This window comes from Vulpes lagopus, chromosome 13, assembly GCF_018345385.1.
Source record: "Vulpes lagopus strain Blue_001 chromosome 13, ASM1834538v1, whole genome shotgun sequence".
Taxonomy (NCBI): Eukaryota; Metazoa; Chordata; class Mammalia; order Carnivora; family Canidae; genus Vulpes; species Vulpes lagopus.
This window is the reverse complement of record NC_054836.1, coordinates 16572669-16592082: the sequence shown is the minus strand read 5'-3', so window position 1 is coordinate 16592082 and position 19414 is coordinate 16572669. Positions and strand designations below refer to the sequence as shown.

At 40.1% G+C, this 19414-nt stretch overlaps 1 protein-coding gene across 4 annotated transcripts in view; it reads right to left on the bottom strand.

Moving 5' to 3' along the window:
* The window catches only part of CDK14 (cyclin dependent kinase 14), a 727523-nt gene that overhangs the window by 134614 nt on the left and 573495 nt on the right, over nucleotides 1-19414 (bottom strand). For all 4 annotated transcript variants that reach the window (XM_041727412.1, XM_041727410.1, XM_041727411.1 and 1 more), the window contains one exon: nucleotides 14751-14814. In XM_041727412.1, coding sequence (XP_041583346.1) covers nucleotides 14751-14814 — 64 coding nt within the window. The remainder of the gene's footprint in view (nucleotides 1-14750; nucleotides 14815-19414) is intronic.

Below are 19414 nucleotides of genomic sequence, written 5' to 3'. Positions count from 1 at the left end.
CCCTGGCTGCAGCAAATCATCTTTTAACTCCCAATGGTGTGTATTTTAAACTGAGTAATCCCTGAGCAACTTCTAGAAACAAAAGTTCTACTATATTCGTTAGTTTTACTTCTGATGGTTTGGCTTTTTGGGCAGACATGTAAATGTGGCTTTGTGAGTGCATATTCCCTGATGCGGTCTTCAAACTATCCAACCTAAGACACAGAACACTCCTCTTTTCCATAGGAGGTTTTTCTCTAGAAAAGTTTAATCACAGGCATTTATAAAAGTGTAAAGTGTACTATTCACAAACAATAGCGTATCTTTACAGTTCCCAGAAAAGAAAGGATAAGAAAGATCTTGGTCTCATTCTCCATGTGTCCCCACCCATCCCTTCATCTAAAGTATCCTAAGGGAGAAAGAAATCAGGAAGAGAGAGCTCAGCCCCTTCAGGGGTAGTGGGAGCGACCAGGGAGTCTAACCACTTCATTTCACACATGAGTAAACTGAGATTGGAAGGTTGAGTCACTTTGAGGCCAAGATGCAAGCTAGTGGCACAGGTGAATGGCACAGGCTAAAGGAGGACTCTGCTGCCAGTCTACTCTTCATTACCAAGGAGCTGGGATACCCAAGCCTATTTGATAGATAGCAAACATTTTCTGTATATTAAGCAGTATGCAAATATGCACTCGTTTAGTACTTATGACAGCACTATGGGGGAGGGGCCATGGTCATCTCCCATCTTACACACAGAGAACTGAGGTAGTGAGACGCTGGGCACCTTGTCCGTGGTACACAGTTCACAAGTGGCAGAGCTGGGATTTGAGCCCAGCCAGTCTAGATGTGGAGTCCATGCTCTTAGTCATTATACCATGACACCCCTCTGTGTCTCTGTTGAAAGAGACTTGAAGTTTGACCTCAACAATGCACAAAGCCAGCAGCAGCACAAACAGATCACGAAGCTCCTTGACCAGCAATGCAAAACATGCACACTTCCAACTACATGACATTCTGGAAAAGGCAAAACTACTGAGACAGTAAAAAGATCAGTGGTTGCCAGGGTTAGGGCAGAGGAAGGGAGCAGGGGGCAGAGCACAGAGGATTTCTCAGGGCTGTGAAATTACTCTGTATGACACTGTAATGGTGAATACATGTCATTATTCATTTGTCCAAACCCAGAGAAGGTACAATGTTCACCAGGAGTAAACTCTAATGTAAACCATGAACTCTGGGTTATAATGATGGGTCAATAAAGGGTCTGCGATTATAACAGATGTCCCACTCTTGTGGAGTATATTGATACCAGGAGGCTGTGACTGTATGCAGACAGGGTGTATATGGGAAATCTCTACACCTTCTGCTCAGTTTTGCTGTGAACCTAAAAGGGCTCTTAAAAAACAGTCTTGAAAAAATATGCCACAAACAATATTCTCCCCACTTCCAATGAACTTTCCATATGCTGTCATGGCTTAACCTTTTGTCTAAGAGAACAAATCTGTTTTATATTCACATGAAATGCCAGACAATGTCTTCCAAGTTCTGGTAACCTTGGACATAATACTTTAAAAAAAAAAAAGAAAAAAAACTTTTGGTGCCTCAGTTTCTCTATATTACAGATGGGAGTAACAGTAGGACTTACCTCGAAGACTTACTCTGAGTGTTCAATAAGGAAATGGATCTCAAGAGCTGATAAGAGTGTCTGATGCATGATACCAGCTAGCTCTTAGTACTATCACAATTATTGATATGCTTGAAAACCTGAACATCTTGTACTGTGAAGTCATATATATGTATATATATATATATATATATATATGGCAGACATATTGTATATTGAAAGCAGTGTCACTTTAGGGAGGGTAAACACCTAAGCTATCCTAAAGTACCCCTTTTGAGGCAATAGTTAAATGAAGAAAAACAGACACTTCAATACTCTTCTAACTCCTTATATGTAAATCTCTGATTATAATGCATTAGTGGAGAAAAAGGATTAGCACTGAGAGACTAGCAATTGTCCTTTTCAACAATCAAGAGATCATTAGTTGGATTTACAAAGCTGGCTGTAGAGGTGAAAGCATCTATGTATCTACATGGTTATGTTCTTTCTTAATAATTTCCATTGCAAACATTATTGTGTTAGCCACGAAGATGTTCTGAGATCAAGTGAAGGAAATTTCATCAGCTCTTAAAACCTAGCCAATCATTAGTAGCCAGTTTATCATGTCTTACTTGAATATTTGGGAGTAAAATATTACTTGCATCATAAATAAATCAAGATTTTTTTCCTTCTATCTCAATACCAGCAAAAGTTATTATCCCATAGTCATGTATATTTGTCTTGCATGATCCCTACAATAATGGCCCAAAAGAGTGTTTTAAATCAACCAAGGCTGTGATTCACTTATCTTAGCCAAGAGTAGCTGGTAAGCCTATAAGTCATAAACCCTAGTATGGGAGATTAGATTATTATTCAGCAACTCTTCCTTCTTGACCCTTCTCCTCCCCCACTTTAGGACTGGGGCATGCTTCTCACCCCATGGATATGATATTTGGCATGAATGATGGATGTCAGTGGTATCGACACAGTGGAGGTTTGAGATCTGTCTGTGGCATTGAGTTCTTCCTGTTTCTCGTCATAGGAAGAGCACTATTTCATAGATGTTGTTCCAAAGAGATGTGCAGAAAGACCAGAACCTCGTGCGGGTCTGGCCCAGTTCCACCTTGTGCAGCTTTCCACACGACTGTCAGCTACATTCCTCTTCCTGCCTACCTGCCGTCTTAGGAGGACCTCCTGAGATAATTCACATTTTGAAAGCATTTGGCAAACAGTCAAAAACTATACAATGCAAATAGCATCACTAACCAACTAGCACTTCAATTTTCAGTTATTACTCTGTTTCTAACAATTTTCAAATGCTGAAAATTGTACACAAATTCATAGATTTTAAGCGTGTTCTCTGTGTGCCTCTAATGTCCCAGGGACAGAAAAGAAAAAACCCTACCTTCATCCCACCTTTGGTTCAATCACTTAGTTGTGAATCTGTCATAGTGGTGTGCAATTACTGCTCAGAAGGGTTAACTGTGCAAAGCTTAGGCCTGGAGGAGGCGGGGGGGGGGGGGTGTCCCACTCCTTTCCTGGGGCCACAGTACTCAAGGTACTGTGGTCAAGACCCAACTTGAATGCAGGAATCAACTTGTCTTGTTTTAAATCTAAGTTTCCAATTCCCTGTTCTGCTTCCTAAGATCTTGATTTTTCAAGTTTTGGTAAGATATTTAAAAGTTCAGGAACAGGAGCATGAAGGACATTTTGCAATGCATAGATCTCTAGTTCTACATTTGCTGGCATCTACTGTGTGCAGGATAAATATAAGACATCACATTACAAATAAAGGAAGGGATAACAAGTGTATGACTGGTTTCTGGTACTGTGAATAGTATATAACTGAAGTATGCCAGTTTTAAAGAGCTGACAATTCTTTCATTCCTTGAAAATGTTCCATGTCTTCATTTGATTCTGCTCTTACTCTTAGGCTGAATTTCTAATTCTTTTCTTAGACATGATTTTAACCAAATCACACACATTGGGCATTATGTAAGGATTTTAGTTATTTTCTGTGGGGTTGGGGGCAGTAGGATTATTGAAAAAAATGGAGAAATCTTTATTTGGTGACTGGCATGCCATATTAACCTTGGTGAGATGAGGTGTGGATAATGCCCCAACAAAGTTTTTACAAAATTCTAAGAGTGAGAGTAATAAAACCAGCCTACTTAGGATTTTGTTCTGTTTTGTTTTGATAAGGCTGCAATCAGAAGTATTTCATTTCTCCTTGAAATTGTAATCTTATTATATTTTCTCTGGTAGTTTCTAGACACTCTGCTAGTCTTCATCATTACTGATGCCCTCTAGTGAAAACACATGGGAAATTCTTCAAGCAGATACAGAGAAAATCAGTACAGATGGGGACACTTTGCAATGAAATGGGTTTCTGCGATTCATAAAGGTATTTCCTCCCCATAGGTCTGCCTACTGGGGAGGAATGGAATTGTTATTTTACAGGTTTGAGGGATTATCAAGTTATTGGCCATTACTTTTTAAAATGTTTTTTTTAAAAGAGGAAATTTATTTATTTTTTTTTATTCATTTATGACAGTCACAGAGAGAGAGGGGCAGAGACACAGGCAGAGGGAGAAGCAGGCTCCATGCACCAGGAGCCCAACGTGGGACTCGATCCCGGGTCTCCAGGATCACGCCCTGGGCCAAAGGCAGACGCCAAACCGCTGTGCCACCCAGGGATCCCTACTTCTTAAAATGTTTTTAAGAATTCTATTCCTTCCTTCCTTCCTTCCTTCCTTCCTTCCTTCCTTCCTTCCTTCCTTCCTTCCTTCCTTCCTTCATCTAGAGCATACACAAGGAGGGGAAGGGGCAAAAGGAGAAGAGAGAATCTCAAGCAGACTCTGCTGAGTGTGGAGCTGGATGTGGAGCTCGATCTTACTACCCTGAGATCATGACCTGAGCTGAAATTAAGAGTCAGATGCTTAACCGATTGAGCCACCCAGGCACCCCTTTATTTTTATTTTACAGCACTGGCCACTTCTATGACTTATTTCATATTACATCCTTGGTTAGCTCTATCTGTCATGTTTATGGCATCTATGCTAACTGGTGTGAGCATAGTTTCAAGAATTGCCATTATAGAAACTTCTCAACCCAGTGGTGTAAACAGAAACTACCAATCAAGAGGACTTCACATTTGAGGTGAAGCCTCTTTCCATCTTTGCAATAAGTCCGTGACTTATTGTAGCCAGTGGGGCCTTCTGAAGACATAAAACATTAATTTCCTTCAAAAGAGATTTAAAAAATCTTCCTTGCTCAATAATTCTTCTCTCATTTCAAATAAAATCCCAACTCCTCATTTTGGTCTTCCAGAACCCAACCCTCTTGAATCATCTGTGGCTCTTCGTGGTCACACTTCTCCAGCCACACCAACTTGTACTCTACTATCTGCCTATCCTTTAGTAAATAAGCTCCATGTGTGAGAGAGGTTTATCTGCTTTACTCACGACTGTGTCTTCAGCACCTACATGGCTGCCTGGCATCTAGTAGAGCACTGGATAAGAATCTGAGCCCTGAGAGTATCTGAAGCACGCAGCCGACCGTATGTAGTCTCTCAATGCCACCATGATCTCTCCTGCTTGCAGCCACCAGTGATGTCACAGCATGACTGCCACAATCAGAGAGTGCGAGAGTAAAGGCACTCTGTCCTTTCTGTTACGTTTACCCTTTACTAAAAATTCCTCTGCTCTATAAAGTTCACTTCACTCATAATTTTACTGATTAAATGGCTTTTTCACTCTGTGAGCAGAGTGGCACTTATTGGTAGGAGGAGGAATCACAAAGTCGGAGAAGGTGGTGGCTGATGACAGGGGGAAAGAGTCTAAGTGTCCTAAGCCTTGGGTCAAGCAGACCTACAGTTTTTAGCAATAAAACCTGAGATAAGAGTCAGATATTTGCATAATAATTTTTAAAGTCCATTTTTATACCTATCATATAGTTACACCTTTGTACATCCAGATGTAACCCATGATAATTAGAGTTGCAATCAATCAATCAAAAAAGACATAAAAAACAATTACTGAGATAAAGCATAAAGGGTGAGTAGAAAAGGAAATACGAGGCCCCCTGACTGAAGTGTGGTCTCCTCAGGGCAACATCTCGGCATCAGGATGTCCTCCTTTCAGCTTCCCTGCACTCAGTATCCACACCACAATTTCTGCTGCTTCCACAGCTTTTCCATCACCTTCTTAAAGACAAGGGGGAAAGCCACAGCTAAGGGTCGAAGCTTCCTGAGGACTGCAAATCATGAAACTAGGCAATGCCTATAGTACATACCAAGGATTGCACAGCTGAAGCTAAACATCCGCGGGGGTATTGTGGAGCTGACAATTTACTGGATGCACAGGGCTAAAGGGTTAGAGGGTGGTTCTGGTATCAACAAGAAGGTACAGATCTTTTCCAGGAGGCCGCAAGGCAGGGCTGAGGAGAGCCTGACAATTCTCCCTCATGTCCCCCTATGCCTGCAGTTAGGGAAACCTGCTAAAAGACAGGCACAGGTGTGGCTGGGAACACCAGGCTGGGGACTAAGAGACCTGGGATTGGGTTTGGCCTCCGCTACATCCTACATCCTCAAGACATAGCCTTGGGCAAGCCACACCGTCTCTCTGGGCCTGTTTCTCGTCTGTAAAATGGGACAGCAATTTTAGGGCAACCACATTATTATGAAGTCAGGGTTATTCTAAGTAACAATTGAGGTAATCTACAAAAGGTCTTTGTCAATAATAAAGTAGAACATAAATGTGAGCTATTATCACCATGACACCCTATTTCTGAAATAATTTACATTTTCCCTCTGGAACTGAGTCTTATCTAGCTTTTGGGCCAGTCAAGCCCGTGAATAGGAAGGCTTGACAAGAAGTTCTTCACCGCATCACCAAACCTTAGTATAACTAAGTCCACAGTTATCTATCTATATTTTTAACCTTTAATTTCTCTTTTATTATTCTGGTGCTCTACGCATATTCTTTTTTCCTTCCTTTAAAAAAAAAAAAAATTATTGAGGGACGCCTGAATGGCTCAGTGGTTGAGCATCTGCCTTTGGCTCAGGGAGTGATCCTGGGATCCTGGGATCAAGTCCTGCATCAGGCTCCCAGCAGCGAGCCTGCTTCTCCCCTTGCCTATGTCTCTGCCTCTCTCTCTCTCTGTGTGTCTCTCATGAATAAATCTTTAAAAAAATAATAAAATAAGGTAAAAAAGTTTATTGAAGTATAAGTGACACACAAAGTTATGTTGGTTTCAGGTGGACGACATAATTCAACATCTCTGTATACATTAATGCTGTGCTCACAAGTGTAGCGGCCACCGACCCCCAAACAGTATTATTACAATACGATTAACTATATTCCCTACTTTTGTACCTTTTATTCCCAAGACTTATTCATTCTGTGACTGGAAGCCTGCATTCCCCACATCTCTTCACCCATTTTATCCATTCCTCTCCACACCATCCTGCTGGCAACCATCAGTCTTGCTCTCTGTATTTATGTGTCTGTTTCTGCTTTTTATTTATTCATTTTTTAATGTTTTTTAAGTTCTTATTTGAATTTCAGTTAACACAGTGTAGTATTAGTTTCAGGTGTAGAATTTAGTGATTCATCATTTACATACAACACCCAGTGATCATAACAGGTGCCTTCCCTAACCCCCATCACCCATTTAACCTATTCCCCCCCATCCACCTCTTATCCAGTAACCCTCCTCCACACTGAAGTGCAATCATATGGAATTTGTCTTTCTTTGTTTATAATAACTAAGTCCATATTTAAATGTTGCCTTCAAGGTCAATGTATCTGTGGGCCTAGTTCTGAGCATTAAATATTTAAAATACTACCATTCTGTAATCCGCCTCCAGTGGCAAATTTTTTCCTTCATTTCATTAATTGAAAGGCATTCTATTTTCATCAAATCTTCCTTAAACAGCCTCTTGTATTAGATAACTTTCTCTTAGGAATAATATAATCACTTTAGAAATGCTCTGTTCTCTTGCTTGATTTAGGAACACAGATTTACTCTAGTCTAAATTCTATTACCTTTAATTGCATCTGGTCTAGCAACATTTATTTCTTTCTGAATTTTACAGCACCTTCCTTTTTTAAACTCCTGAATAATAATCTGTCATTAATTGAATGCTGCTGAATGCCCTGTTTGTTGGAAGCACTTAAGAGATGAATAAAAGTATCATACATGGAGTCTACATGTTATTTTGAGACCAAACTAATTAATTAGTTAATTAAGTAGAGACAGTATAGAGTGAGGAGCGGCAGAAGGGGAGAGAAAGCCTCCAGCTTGGAGCCTGACATGGGGTTCGATCTCACAACCCTGAGATCATGACCTGAGCAGAAATCAAGAGTCTGACCCTTAACCAACTGAGCCATCCAGGTACCCTGAGGCCAAACTACTTTATTCAAAGTGGTATTTGTGGTCCTATGTATTTCACTAAATACAGAGATCAGATCCTCTCTAGTTTTTTTATTATTTTCTTTATAGCTAATTGTCAATAAAATGCTCATTGGAAAAAGATCAATGAGAAATTGTGATACAGTAATCATGGTACACATCCAGTAGCATGAACTTGCATGATGTATGCTGGAAAAAAAGAGCACTGAATGGAAACCCAGGAAGACTTGGGACCTACTTCCATCTCTGACACTAACTTTGGAGAAACCCCTTAATATTTCTGGCCTCAGGTTCCTAAACTTACAGTGGAGAGGGCAGGACTGGATGCCCTGTGCGGCTTCTTCCAGATTTAATGTTCAGTTTGCTTAAATCATTACAGCACAACCAAAACAGTGCTCATGCTCCCAACCCCAAGGGTTTTCTTCAATGGCAGGAAATTTCAAAGTCTTCTCAGCATCCTCAGCTACCAGCCTGAAGAGCCTCCAATGTCTATCTATGTTCTACCTTTATTTAGGATGACCCTAATTCTGCAGAGCCTAAACAACACATCAAATATGTATGCAAGATATGTTTTTTCAAAATAGTAATGCTAAGTATGTCTTATATAACAAACATTTTCAAGTATCACTTCACCAGGGGCACAGGAGCCGTATTGCCTCTGTTGATGTAAAGTAGCGACGGGCAAGAGAAAAGTGATACTGGGATTCATATGGAGAAGTCTATTACTATCTCAGAGGGAAACTGAGGCACAGAGCATTATGCCAAAGTGTCCCATTACTGAGTAACTATGAAACAAATGAAAGGAAAACAGTCTTAATTTTACAGTGGACTTTTACTTTTGTGCTAGGGAATGGGGCTTGGCCTGTGATGAATCTAATCAAAGGTAACAGAATTACTGAAGTGCTAAGAATAACCTCTCACCTCTGAGGCTGGCCCAAAGCAAGCCTCCTGAGCATGGTGATGAAAGGAGTTATTCTGACATAAGAGAGAGGGAGAGGTGGGCAAGGCAGGAGGAGGTAGAAGGAAAAGGGGGAGGGAAGAGACCTCTACTTTTAAGACCATATACCACAGAACCCCAAGAGTAAGGGAAGAGAAACGGGAAAGCAATCAGGTTCAAAAAAACCAGTCCACTTCCCACTTCTTTAAAGAGAAATTAAAATAGAAGCAAATGATGGAAAAGCATCACCTCCCACAGTTAGACTCCTTATTATATGTAACACACACGTGCACATGTGTGTATGTGCACGTGTGTGTTACATATATACTTACTTTATGCAGCTGTGGCCTGTCCCAGCTGCCTGGTTGCTATGGGAATAAGTAAATTCCCTTAGGAGGTTAAAGAATGAGGTTAAAGAATTTGGTGTCAGCATAAATGTAAGAGCAGAAGAGGATACACAATAAATACTAAAGAATAAGACTCAGTTGTTATCAGTTGTTCTTTTACGTTTTGGACAATTCTTTTTTTTTTAAAGATTTTATTTATTTATTCATGAAAGACAGAGAGAGAGAGAGAGAGAGAGAGAGAGAGAGACAGAGAGGCAGAGGGAAAGCAGGCTCCATGCAGGAAGCCTGATGTGGTACTCGATTCTGGGACTCTAGGATTACACCCCACGCTGAAGGCAGCGCTAAACCGCTGAGCCACCCAGAGATCCCAGGGCAATTGTTCTTAAACACGTTTCTTTAGTTTTGCTACACTTTCCAAGGGAAAACAAGTTAAGTAGTCTGCTAAAAAAGAGATGTTGAGAAGATAAAGTAATTTTATTTACAACGTATTTCATCATCTCTCTCCTAGACTCCTGTCCCAGTCTCCTAGCTGGTCCCCCTGCTTGTGCCTGGGCTCCTCATTCTCAGAACAAGAGACAGAGTAATCTTACTAAAATGCAACCCCCGTGTGCAGTCTTGTTCCGAATCTCCTAGCACTTTCTGTCTGGTTCAGAGTAAATGGGTGAAGGACTCCTGCTAGCACAGTGCCTGTTGCCTCCGATCTGATTTTGTACCCTCCTCTTCCCACTTTACTGCTTTTGTATGTGCTGCTCTCTCTGCCTGGAAAGTCTGTAAATTATCTTCATGGCTTTTTCTCATGTCCTTGAATCAAATGTTATCTTTTCAGTGAGGTCTTCCTTGATTACATTTACAATTTAAAATTGTGAAGTGCCCCCTTCCCTCGCACTTCCTGATCCCATTTCTTGCTCTATTTTCCTCCAGAGTACACATCGCCACCTGACTTACCATATATTCTATGTATTACAGGTCTCTCCTAATTATCAAGGATCTTGTGTGTTTTGTTCACTGCAATATCCCCACTCCATAGCCATACAAATGGTGCTCAATAAATATTGTTGAATTAATAAATAAATTGGACTTATTCTATAGAAATTAACTATAAGGATACGTTAATAAAAAAAAAAAACCAACAAAGCAGACCTTATAGGTAATTAGAGTATGTTAAAACCAAGAGACTCAGTTTTTTAGCTTTATTTATGACCTAGATCATAGCTATAACATAATCCATTTGAAAAGTTTTCCCTTCAAGGATACATATATACAAATTTTTATGTAGATCTCTAATAACAACTGATCTTTTAAAAATATAATGACTGTATTATTCAAACCACCACAGCTTTTTTCTCTTAAGGCAAAATTTATTCAGTTAAGTAAGAAAAGTAAGATATGAGAGTGAGGATTATTTGTAAAATTTCTTTCTGGGACGCCTGAGTGGCTCAGCGGTTGAGCGTCTGCCTTTGGTTCGGGGAGTGATCCTGGGATCCTGAATCGAGTCTCACATCAGGCTCCTTGCAGGGAGCCTGCTTCTCCTTCTGCCTGTGTCTCTGCCTCTCTCTCTTGTTTCTCATGAATAAATAAATAAAATCTTTAAAAAATAAAAAAAAAATAAAATTTCTTTCTTCAGTGTGTAAAGAACCTGTAGAAATTGATAAGAAAATGATACATAACTCAGTTGTAAATTGGGCAAAAGATATTAACTATTCACAGAAAAGGAAATGAAGGTGATCTTGAAACATGAAAAAATTCTCAACTTCATCATAAAAAGGAATATGAAATTAAAAATTGTGTCAAGATTCCTTTGGCCACCTAACATATTGGCAAAATCTGAAAGTTTGGCTATGGCCTGTGGAGTAGAGAAGAAGGTATGTGTTTGCTGGTAACAGAGCCAACAGGCATCATCCCTTTAGACAACAATTTATAGTTCAAAAGTATAACAGTGTATATTTATTGATTTTTTTTAAAGATTTTATTTATTCATGAGAGACACAGAGAGAGAGAGAGAGAGAGAGAGAGAAGCAGAGACACAGGCAGAGGGAGAAGCAGGCTCCATGCAGGGAGACTGATGTGGGACTCAATCCTGGGACTCCAGGATGATGCCCTGGGCCAAAGGCAGGCGCTAAATGGCTGAGCCACGCAGGGATCCCCCTATTTATTGATTCTTTAGCTCTACTTCTGGTAACCTATCCATCACATACACCTGTATACATGTGACATGTATATACATGTGTATATATGTACAGGGTTATAATATTTATGACAGCAAAAGTCTGGAAACAAACCCAAAAGCCCACAAGTAGGGAATAGGTTAAATCTATACAAATGGAACACAATGCAACTATAAGAGGAGACTGAAGCCCCACTGGCCTCCTCTATACAATGATATGAGAAGAACTACGAGATGCATTAATGAGACAAGCAGGATCCAGAATTGTGTTTGATACTGGAAATATAAAAATATATATATTCATAATTTCCTACAATTACAAAGGAAAGAATGCAAGAAACTAATAAAATGGGGGTGGGGCAATGGCTCTAGGGAAGGGGGAAGATGGCAGACAAGGTTGGGGAGGCTTTGCATCATGCTCCTTTTTCTTATTGTTTGATATCTTGAATTACTTAAATTTATTAGCTATTAAAAAATTAAGCAAAGTATATTTGATCTAGCAATCATACTCCTTGATATTTACCCAAAGGAGTTGGAAGCTGTTGTCCATACAGAAACCTTCACACAGGTGTTTACAGCATCTTTACTCATAATTGCCAAAACTTAAAACAATCAAGATGTCCTTCAGTAGGTGAATGGATAAATAAATATATCAGGATAATGAAGTATTTAGCACTAAAAAGAAAGCAGCTGTCAAGCTATGAGGAAACTCAAAGGCAATTTAAGTGCATATTACTAAGTAAAAGAAGTCAATCTATAAAGGCAACATGCTGTATGATTCCAACTTTGTGATATTCTGGAAAAGGCAAAACTATGGAGATGATAAAAAAAAAAAAAACTGGTTACCTGGGATTGGGTAGGGGAAGGAATAATGATAGGCAGAGCACAGAGGATTTTTAGGGAAGTGAAACTACTCTGTAGGACACTATAATGGTGCATACATGTCATTATACATGTATGCCAAACCCATAGAACACACAACACGAAGAGCAAACCCTAATGTATTCTATGAACTTTGGATGATAATGCTGTTCAATTTAGGTTCATCAAACCATAACAAGTGTACACCATTGTAGTGGGAGATGTTGATAATGGGGAGGCTGTGCATGTACTGGGGCAGGGCTATAGGAGAAATCTCTGTACCTTCTGCTCAATTTTGCTATGAGGCTAAAGGTGCTCTGAAGAATGAAATCTATTAAACAAAACATGTATATCCTTAAGATTCAGAATTTTTTGCTTTCCCTCAGACTTTAGGGGCACTCTTTAGGGGCGGAATAAGGAGGTACAGAGTGGAAGTGGGATAGGTAGACCCTAGCACTGCTATTTTTCTCCTCTGGGAATGTGTATCTTCTTCCCCTGGAGGATGAGGTCCAGAAGGTCAAAGATGAGAACTCTCCTGATGATGTGATTAAGTGCTGCATGAAAGGACTCATAGATTTGCTTCCTTTGCCTCAGTCTATTACTTTATCTCCCCTTGCTCCTCTTAAGCTAACTCAGGAAGCATTTATCACATCTACTCTTATCCATAAGCCCCAAGCTTTGCCTGGAATATCTTTCTTGTTTGTCAGTACCCATGCTGTTCACCATGTAAATGTGTCATTCTTCTGGTCCCCCATTACCTTCTATGTATTAAGTATCTGTAATGGCACTTGTACATAATATTAAATAGCTTAAACATATATATCCTAATTTATATATGCCTACCCCGGAAAAGTTGTACAAATAAGATCTGTTTTAAACACTCAGTATAATTCAGAGCAATAAATATTTATTGAACACCAAAATATGAACTATGCACAGTCCCTGATCTCATAAAGTCTCCAGTTTGTTAGCTTAACTTGCACTACAACTTGTACTACATTGTAGTACTTTCCAGAACATGTTTAATAAATGTTTTTGTTTGTTGTTGATGAAGATTAATTCTATTCACACAAAAATAAACATATTACTCCATCTTTTCTGGTGCAGAGCCCTGGCAGGCCAAACAACGGTCTTAACTGTTCCTCTCTGCATCTCACTTTATTTCAAATCTTTTCAGATTCTCCTCTATTTTATTTTCCTAGGACCTAAGATTTTAGATGCTAACATGGGGAAGCTGACCTTCTTTCACAGCCCACATTTGGAACATTTACCAAGAGCTGTGTTCTCAGACTCCATTAGGAATAGCTGGAGCAGTTCGAGGGTGCTCCTTGCTTGGTTAAAAAAAAGCAGAAAAATATCCATCTTGAATTGTTAAGTTTCTATAGTCTTTCAGAAATTAGAAGTTACTTAAAATTTTCAGTAAAAGTACAAAGAGTCCTTGGGGCAGCCCAGGATGATTGAAGAATTCTTAGCACGCTGTACACGTTCAGGAGAAAAAAACTAAGAATAAAAATAGTTTCCCAACCCAGTCATTCTTTGGGATTGATAATTTATTCCTGATGGTGCCCCAAAGGAGGATAGAGGAGTAAGAGAATAAACTTGGCGCTCATAACAGAAATTATTCATAGCTTTCTTTCCCTCATAAAATAATGGGCTATTAGATCTTCCATAAAAATCCCTTTCAGTAATGTTATGTGGGTCTGCACTTTATAATCCATGTTTTGTAACAGGAAAAAAAGAAAATAAAACAAGAATAATTTTACAGTAATTCATTCCATTGATTTTTATTAAATTTCCAATTCCAAACCTTTCATCTCTCCTATAAAAATTAAATTACCGCATTTCAGATTCTAAGCAGAATTAAACAGAAAGTTTCTTGACTGCCACCTACTGGTGAAGGAAAAAGTGACAATTTGTTTGAAAAGTTCTGCGTTTTCTCTCAGATTTTCCTGTTTAGAGGTTTAAATATTTTATATCAAAAAAGACAGCATGCTGTACAAAAGACATTCAGAACGTTTTATTTGTTTAAACTCAAACTAATGGACTATATATCACTAGTTTTAAAAAATAAATCAAAATGTAAAGTTTTCATTTTTACAATTTAACATTTTTCGTACTATTGTTTCAAGAGGTCACACAGATAGATCATAGTACTGATTCAAATTTTGTTTTATAAACATGGATGGTAGTCTTACTGATGATGATATGGTTAAATTATTAGCCAGTCAAATGAGGTACACCAGGTGAAAACCTCTCACGAGGAATGTCATTATTTCTATCTTACCGACAAATAAATTGTAAAAACCAAAGGACAATTCCACTAATAGGTAGAGCATACAATGGCAATTAACCAGAATTTCTCAAAGTATAATATATAAGCTTGAGAGGAAAATGCATATATTCACTCTCCATATAGGAAGCGCTTAGTCATTTGTAATTAATGAAACATACCTGGCTTAAAATGTGGTAAAGAATGAACTCCAGGCCACGTGTCCTCATTTGGCGTTCCAAGAACCTAGTGGAGAGCAGGAAATTGTGGAAACAGACTTATTATTTCCAAAGCACTCAAAATTCTCCAGTGTAGAAAACAGTACACTGCATATGATGAAACTCTGAATTTTTTTTCCATGATCGTGTGCCAGGGATTTTATTTCAGTAAAAACAAACCCCAAACTAAAAGCTAAAGAGCCACCCAAGATGAAGGTCTGCGTTTTAACAAATGCAGCTGAGTGCAGGAAGGGAAATCTGCTGCATTTTATCAACTCCAAACTTAATAAGTGGGTGTAGGACTTCCAACGATTAGTTGTCATCTCCATGGAACTGAATCAAGTATGTATGCGTCCCTCATGATTCTTGCATGAGCTTTGTCCTTTATTCCAGCATCAGATGTCTCATCATTTAACAGTTCTGCAAATTCTGTCATTGCCTCCCCCGCATCCTCTGTCTGAGCATCACGATGTTTCAAAGAAGCAGGACAGGCAGCTTGGGTTGCTCAGTCTCTATTAGCCATACTGCTCATTTCAGGTAACATCTTTATGTGGCTTAGAATGTCCTCCTCCCCAAATACTGTCCTTCCTACACTTTCTCCTTTCTTCATTCACACTTTCACCTTCTTTCGTGGTTTCATTTTTTACCACGGCAACATGTGATCTGGGTGAAGGAATTAAAGGGCAATTGCAGTTCATACAGAACTGGGTTCACCCCATGTGAACATGCCGTTGTACCACAGGTTACTGTTATACTCCGTGGTCATGGTAAATCACCAATCAACAGCGGAGTTGGAGGGTTGAGAGCCCAGATCCTGGAGACAGACTCCTTAGGTTCAAAATCTTGCTTCCCTACCTACTGGTCTTGTGACCATGGGTAAGCAAACACCTCACTGAGGTCCCTCATTGAACCGAGCTTTTGACCTCCTTATTTGTAAACTGAGGGTGGCAGCAGCACCTACCTCGTTTGTGGTGAGAACACTACCTGGCATGAGTAAGCATTATGTAAGTAGTAGATTATTACTCAAAGTACCCCTAGAAAACAGGGTCAGGTCAGGGCAGCACTGGCCATGTGTGAGAATCTGGTGCCACATGCTGTATATAATTCAAACTATGATGGACCAACATGTGTAGTCCAATAGGTGAGAAAGGGCAAGAGAAAAAGCCAGAAGCTGGAAAAAGAGGAGGAAATTAAGCATAATCACTTTGAGTGTTAGCAGGTGCCGCTATGCAATAAGGAAATGCAGAGCTTTGATTATCTGTGTTTATTTACTAGGGGGACAGGGCTGTCATGACAAAGAGTGGCACACATACACTGAGAGCTTCCCTCACCGCTTCCTACTCTGGTGAATCAGGATTAAATACATGCATTATGTTCCCCACTGGGTTCTGGGATGAGATAAGACAATTCTTTTCCATTGTAACTAATGAATTTTGCAAGCACAATCAGCAGTAACATTAATAGAAGGCCACAATACAGGTGGGCTGGGTGGGAGGTGGGGGGACAGACAAGAGGGCTGGTGAAGGGGTTATAAGATAGGAAGGGAGACAGAGACACTGATGTGAACCACTGCAGTGTCTACAAAAGGCACTTCCTGTTCTTTTCACTAATTCCGATTATTATTTCAAGACAGGGAGACAACCAGGTTGGCGGGCAGTGCACACAGCTCATCTGAGGAATGCTCCACTTTGAGCTTCCACTGAAATTTGCATGAAAGATGTGAAGGACTTTAGCAACTAAAGGCAGGCCCTTTCAGCTCAAAATCATAACTTGATCATAATCTATCACACATGACATAGACCCTCTGAAGTTTTTATAAACCATGGAAAGTCCAGCCAGAACTTGAATATCGTTCTCTCACTCCTAGTATAGGTATGGTTGTTATCCTGACTAGTTGTCTCTACAACATTTGTGTTAGCAAAACTTTTTCATAGGCACTATCCCCATCCATGTCCAGTGTTCTGTTTCCAAATGATTATCAAATATCATGGCCGTCTCATAAAAGTCACCTGCAAAGAAAAAATACGTAAGCCTTTTTTTGAGTTATCCTAGCACCGACTGATGAGACTCCACACCTCAAATTCTGCCTACAACTCCTGGGCCATTTGCACAAGAAATACAATGTGGGTAGAAAATAAGCAAAGGGAAAGAAGAATTTAAAAACTCAGTCTTTCTTCCTGTGAAAGCCTTTTTGGGAAGGCAATCTGGGTTCAACGTATGGTTCCAGATGACAGGCTACTTGTGCATGGCAGAAAGTAGGGAGACGTTGTCTCTAAAGTCAGATTTTCATTTATATTAATTGTCTAATATATTCCTAACCAAGACACTGTTAGGTTAGTAAAAGATATATTCTCTAAAAGTAAAAACTGATCTTTTGCAAATACAACAGGGCAGAAGAAAATAGCCCCACTAACATTTTAAATGTAGTCCCACATCTGTAAACAGGTAGGTTAATATCCAAGGCAGCCTTCAGCCTTAAAATGACAGGTATGCTATGACACATTAAAATGTCTTCTACACAGTCATTCAAGAAGCTTCACTTGAGGGACGCCTGGGTGGCTCAGTGGTTGAGCATCTGCCTTCAGCTCCGGGTGTGATCTCAAAGTCCCAGGATCGAGTCCTGAATTGGGGTCTCTGCATGGCGCCTGCTTCTCCCTCTGCCTGTGTCTCTGCCTCTCTGTCTCTCTGATGAATAAATAAAATCTTAAAAAAAAGAGAGAGAAAAAAAGAAAAAAAAAGAAGCTTCACCTGACACCTGTACCTATGCCCGGTACCTCTCCCTATTCCCTTATTGTTTCACCTGGGTTAACGTTTATTGTGTTCATAACATAAGACAGAAGGATGAGACTGGGGCTGTGCCTAGAGATGCTCCCACTCTGCGAGGCAGATGAGAAGGGGGTAGCGATGGGCTGCCTTCAACAGCAGTGAGGTGAGAGGGAGGTGAGAGCCCTAAGTAGGTATGTGCCTGAGTCTCCCTGGGGCTAGGGAGAAAGCTACATGGCAGAGGGAACACTAAGTAATTGACCAAGTACAGAAAAGGGGCACAGGGGTAGGGGTGGGTAGTGACAGCAGAGAATTGTGGTTTTAAGGAAAGGCTATATCAGGGACACCTGGGTGACTCAGCAGTTAAGTGTCTGCCTTCGGCCCAGGATGTGCTCCTGGAGTCTCAGGATGGAGTCCCGCATCAGGCTCCCTGCATGGGGCCTGCTTTTCCCTCTGCCTCTGCCTGTGTCTCTGCCTCTTTCTCTCTTTCATGAATAAATAAATAAAATCTAAAAAAAAAAAAAAAAAAAAAAAGAAAGGAAAGGCTATGTCAAAATACTTTGTGTTCTCCAAACTGTCATGCTGTTCATGCCCCCATGCCTTCTCACAGTGGTTTCCTCTTCTGGAATGCCTTGGCCACAACTGGCCAGGTTAACTCCCATCTCTTCTGGCGTTAGCTCATGAGCCACCCTTTCCGAAAAGACTTCCTGGTCCAAATTACATGCTGTGATCTTCATAATCTCTCAGGTTTTTGTGCAGACTACTTACAGGACCTACTGACTGCCTTACAATTGTTAGATTACTGGTCTGTCTCTGCACTGCACTGCAGACCTCAAAGTGGAGGCCACGGTGCTCCTATTTAGATCCATAGTGCCTACTATGTACCTGGTACCAAATATGCACTCAGTACATGTTGAATGAATGCACGAATGACGTGCTGGATTACAGGTTGGAGTTTGGCATCACTGGGTAATGAGAGGCTGGGGCCAGGGACTGAGTAAATGGGAAATGCATTTTATTCTCTCAGGTTTTCTCAGACTACAGGTCACATGACCCCCTAGGAGGCTATAAATTTCATGCAGAGTGTTGACCTCAGCATTTTTCTAAAGATGAAAATAACAAGTAATATCAAAGGTAACATACATGTTAAAGATACATGTTGTTTTATGAAAATTTTATCGTGTTGTATCTGTGTGTGTACATGTATAAGTGTGCTTTAGGAGTCATGATGTAAAATGTATTTCTTGGGGCACCAGGGTGGCTCAGTCCATTAAGTGTCTGCCTTCAGCTCAAGTCATGATCCCAGGGTCCTGGGATGGAGCCCCATGTTGGGCTCTCTGCTCAGCAGGGAGTCTGCTTTCCCCCCCCTCCCTCTTCTGCCCCTGCCTCCACTCAGGTGTGCATGCTCTCTCAAATAAATAAAATCTTAAAAAATAAAATGTGTTCCTTACCATTTAAGAGTCATTTTGTAGGGAATAAGAAGTTATTAGCTAAAAATCAAGAATGTAGGTGATAAAGCAAGGCAATGAGTTTAATTCTGGATCTACTCAATGGTAGAAAGGCCTACAGATCAAGATAGGGGATGTGTAAAGAGCAGCTGGAAACAGAGATACAGATCTCAGGAGATGGATTAAAAGTCGAGAAAAACATTTGGAACTTTGTAGCATATTTATGGTAATAGAAAGCAAATGCCAAAACACAAGCTACAAAATGATCTTACTTCCCTATACTCTTGCACACACAGTTCCCAGATGGGTGTCACTGTTATTTCCCGGACTTTTAACATCTGTTAAGAAAAACATGGGATGATCTCACCTCAGTAGAGGTTTATACCGCCTGACCCTGATGAACTAAGAGTTAGCAAC